Source organism: Teleopsis dalmanni, unplaced genomic scaffold (genome assembly GCF_002237135.1).
Source record: "Teleopsis dalmanni isolate 2A unplaced genomic scaffold, ASM223713v2 unscaffolded_contig_1791, whole genome shotgun sequence".
In the NCBI taxonomy this organism is placed as follows: domain Eukaryota; kingdom Metazoa; phylum Arthropoda; class Insecta; order Diptera; family Diopsidae; genus Teleopsis; species Teleopsis dalmanni.
The window spans coordinates 3,628-8,373 of record NW_024033173.1 but is presented as its reverse complement, the minus strand read 5'-3'; the positions used below and the strand labels follow the sequence as shown (position 1 = coordinate 8,373).

Genomic DNA, 4,746 nt, shown 5'->3' with positions numbered 1-4,746 from the left:
ATTATAGCTTTCTTTTTCACTATTTGTATAAATGTAAATATTATGATTGCCAGTGCACTTTCTGCACATATAATATTTAATGCAAATAACACAAGAAGTAAAACACGTGTTTTAATTTCTACTTAAGTCTTTATTCGTTCTTTACCCAAAACTCTTAAAAGTAATAATGATACAAAAGAAAACGAAAAACGTTAAGTTGGTTGCTCTTTCTATTTTGCTATCGCTGTTTTTCTTTTTACAACAGATGGCCATGCGAACGTAAAAAATAGTTGATGTTGTTTACAGCCACAAAAGCTTGTCTGCAAGCACCATCTACCGTTCGTATTCGCTTTATGGAATTTATGTATTTGTTGCAAATTAATGAATTAAACAATAAAAAAAGCGACTATCTATCCGTTTAAAAAACATTAATTTAAAAAAAATATTATTACAAGAATCACAATGCACATAAAAGCCTTTAAAGATAATAAAACAAACTTTCAATTACAAAACAAATCATAAAAATCGCCTTATTCTTCGAACAAGGCAATTCAATCATATATGAATATTATTATTACCCTTAAAACAGTCATTTGAAAAAAACATAAAGATGACAAATGTTAAAAAATATATGACTGAATAATTATTTAATAATATCAACTTAATATTTAATTAATATCATACAAATTTCATCAAAAAATATTGGAATGTTTTTTTTGAGGTTATAATTTTTTGCAATCAAATATCTTACCGTGCAAAACCCCGATCGGGATAACCTATATGTCTATATAAAGACGAAGGAGTTTTCTTTCAATATTTCAAAATTCATAATAATCGTATGCACAGTTTTTTTTATAATGATTTTTAAAAAATTTGCATTTGATCAATAAATAAATTGAGTGATAGCGCCGAATGCGGAGTCCAGCAAATTATATGGGCTTGTCTGCAAGCACCATCTACCGTTCGTATTCGCTTTATGGAATTTATGTATTTGTTGCAAATTAATGAATTAAACAATAAAAAAGCGACTATCTATCCTTTTAAAAAAACATTAATTAAAAAAAAATATTATTACAAGAATCACAATGCACATAAAAGCCTTTAAAGATAATAAAACAAACTTTCAATTACAAAAAAAATCATAAAAATCGCCTTATTCTTCGAACAAGGCAATTCAATCATATATGAATATTATTATTACCCTTAAAACAGTCATTTGAAAAAAAAAATAAAGATGACAAATGTTAAAAAATATATGACTGAACAATTATTTAATAATATCAATTTAGTATTTAATTCATATCAAAAGAATTTCATCAAAAAATATTGGAATATTTTTTTTGAGGTTATAATTTTTTGCAATCAAATATCTTACCGTGCAAAACCCCGATCGGGATAACCTATATGTCTATATAAAGATGAAGGAGTTTTCTTTCAGTATTTCAAAATTCATAATAATCGTATGCACAGTTTTTTTTATAATGATTTTTAAAAAATTTGCATTTGATCAATAAATAAATTGAGTCATACAGCAACTAATTAGGGTTTAACAGCCAACACCATCTAGTGTTTGTTTTCGTTTTATGTGTGATAAATTTCAGGGTTTGAAAATGCTGGACTATTTTCAAGCAATTATTTTTGTTTACGAAAATGAAATAAGCAAAATGCAAATGCAACATTCAGTTTGCGTTTATGTTTCATACTAAGTGTGTGCGAAGGTTGAAGCAATGGTAAGTAACTTTGTAATTGAAAGTTTGTTTTATTATCTTTAAAGGCTTTTATGTGCATTGTGATTCTTGTAATAATATTTTTTTTTAATTAATGTTTTTTAAAAGGATAGATAGTCGCTTTTTTTATTGTTTAATTAATTAATTTGCAACAAATACATAAATTCCATAAAGCGAATACGAACGGTAGATGGTGCTTGCAGACAAGCCCATATAATTTGCTGGACTCCGCATTCGGCGCTATGACTCAATTTATTTATTGATCAAATGCAAATTTTTTAAAAATCATTATAAAAAAAACTGTGCATACGATTATTATGAATTTTGAAATATTGAAAGAAAACTCCTTCGTCTTTATATAGACATATAGGTTATCCCGATCGGGGTTTTGCACGGTAAGATATTTGATTGCAAAAAATTATAACCTCAAAAAAAATATTCCAATATTTTTTGATGAAATTCTTTTGATATGAATTATATACTAAATTGATATTATTAAATAATTGTTCAGTCATATATTTTTTAACATTTGTCATCTTTATTTTTTTTTTTAAATGATTGTTTTAAGAGAAATAATAATTTTTATATATGATTGAATTGCCTTGTTCGAAGAATAGTTCGATTTTTATGATTTTTTTTGTAATTGAAAGTTTGTTTTATTATCTTTAAAGGCTTTTATGTGCATTGTGATTCTTGTAATAATATTTTTTTTTAATTAATGTTTTTTAAAAGGATAGATAGTCGCTTTTTTATTGTTTAATTCATTAATTTGCAACAAATACATAAATTTCATAAAGCGAATACGAACGGTAGATGGTGCTTGCAGACAAGCCCATATAATTTGCTGGACTCCGCATTCGGCGCTATCACTCAATTTATTTATTGATCAAATGCAAATTTTTTAAAAATCATTATAAAAAAAACTGTGCATACGATTATTATGAATTTTGAAATATTGAAAGAAAACTCCTTCGTCTTTATATAGACATATAGGTTATCCCAATCGGGGTTTTGCACGGTAAGATATTTGATTGCAAAAAATTATAACCTCAAAAAAAACATTCCAATATTTTTTGATGAAATTTGTATGATATGAATTAAATATTAAGTTGATATTATTAAATAATTATTCAGTCATATATTTTTTAACATTTGTCATCTTTATTTTTTTTTCAAATGACTGTTTTAAGGGTAATAATAATATTCATATATGATTGAATTGCCTTGTTCGAAGAATAAGGCGATTTTTATGATTTGTTTTGTAATTGAAAGTTTGTTTTATTATCTTTAAAGGCTTTTATGTGCATTGTGATTCTTGTAATAATATTTTTTTTAATTAATGTTTTTTAAACGGATAGATAGTCGCTTTTTTTATTGTTTAATTCATTAATTTGCAACAAATACATAAATTCCATAAAGCGAATACGAACGGTAGATGGTGCTTGCAGACAAGCTTTTGTGGCTGTAAACAACATCAACTATTTTTTACGTTCGCATGGCCATCTGTTGTAAAAAGAAAAACAGCGATAGCAAATAGAAAGAGCAACCAACTTAACGTTTTTCGTTTTCTTTTGTATCATTATTACTTTTAAGAGTTTTGGGTAAAGAACGAATAAAGACTTAAGTAGAAATTAAAACACGTGTTTTACTTCTTGTGTTATTTGCATTAAATATTATATGTGCAGAAAGTGCACTGGCAATCATAATATTTACATTTATACAAATAGTGAAAAAGAAAGCTATAATTGGTGACCCCGTGGTAAAAACGACACAGCAAATACTTTCAACATGAACACCGAGCAGCAGCCTTCTACAAGTCATGCTACGCAAGAGCATTCTGACGAAAAAGAAGTAACGTCGGTGGAGTTTAAGTTACCGCCATTTTGGAAACAAGATCCAGCCTTGTGGTTCATCCAAGTGGACGCAGCATTCCATCGCAAGAAGATTACTGGAGACAACAGCAAATATTGGACAGTAATTTCTTACATTGATCCAGAATTACTGCAACATGTCTCAGACATAGTCAAAAATCCTCCTGATACCGACAAGTATAAAACACTTAAAGAATGTCTTATCAGTCGTCTAAGACCACCGCAAGAACAACAGTTACAAACTTTACTATACGACATTGAATTAGAAGACAGCAAACCTTCGCAATTGTTACGCAAAATGCAAGACTTAGCAGATAACAAAGTAACAGAAGATGTCTTACGTTCACTCTGGTTAAAGCGACTACCAGCCAACGTTCAGTTCGTTCTGTCGGTCAATGTAGAAAGCAGTCTCACGGCAGCAGCAAATATGGCTGATCGGTTAATCGAAATCAATCCAGTACAAAGTGTCATGGCCACTAGTAATGTTAATGACATTATAGTACATCCAAGTAAATTTCCTGATGATCAACGCACAGATAGACTGGAGAAAGCAGTACAAGCCTTACAAGAAGCGGTAAAAGAAATCACCAACAGCATGAGAAGTCATGAGCGAACACCAAATAACAGAGCACGAGCAAGACCTGAGTCTTTCCACCAAACATTTGCACAGAATAACAAAATATGTTTTTACCATAAACGTTTTGGCACAAATGCAAATAAATGTGAAGACGGGTGCACATATACACAAAAACAGGGAAACTAAACAAGCTGTCCTTAGAGCAAACGGGAAGTGACAGCTATTCAGTAAAAAAAGAAATCCGTTTGTATATTTATGATAAAAAAAGCAGAATAAAATTGTTAATAGATTCAGGTTCAATATTATCAGTATTACCTAGAGATCTTTTTCAAACAAAACAAAACCTTAGCGCAATGAAATTGTATGCTGCAAATGCAAGCGTCATAAATACCTACGGCAGAAAGATCCTGCAGCTAGATCTCAACTTACGCAGATGCTTCAAATGGCCATTTACAATTGCAGATGTACAAATGCCCATCATCGGAGCAGACTTTCTGAAACATTTTGGTTTGCTCATTGACTTGCGTAACCGATGTCTTATCGACGTTACCACTAATTTCACAACAAAATGTAACATTGTACGAACTTCTGT

General features: G+C 29.4%; 1 protein-coding gene across 1 annotated transcript; it reads left to right on the top strand.

Annotated features, from left to right (window-relative positions):
• Nucleotides 1-3,494: 3,494 nt before the first annotated feature.
• On the top strand, nt 3,495-4,340 carry LOC119664341. Its single transcript, XM_038073852.1, has one exon. The coding sequence runs from the start codon at nt 3,495-3,497 to the stop codon at nt 4,338-4,340; it is 846 nt and encodes a 281-aa protein (XP_037929780.1).
• The last annotated feature ends 406 nt before the right edge of the window (nt 4,341-4,746 follow it).

Excerpts from the sequence above, each read along its gene's own strand:
- LOC119664341 (XM_038073852.1), top strand. The coding sequence starts at position 3,495 with ATGAACACCGAGCAGCAGCCTTCTACAAGTCATGCTACGCAAGAGCAT.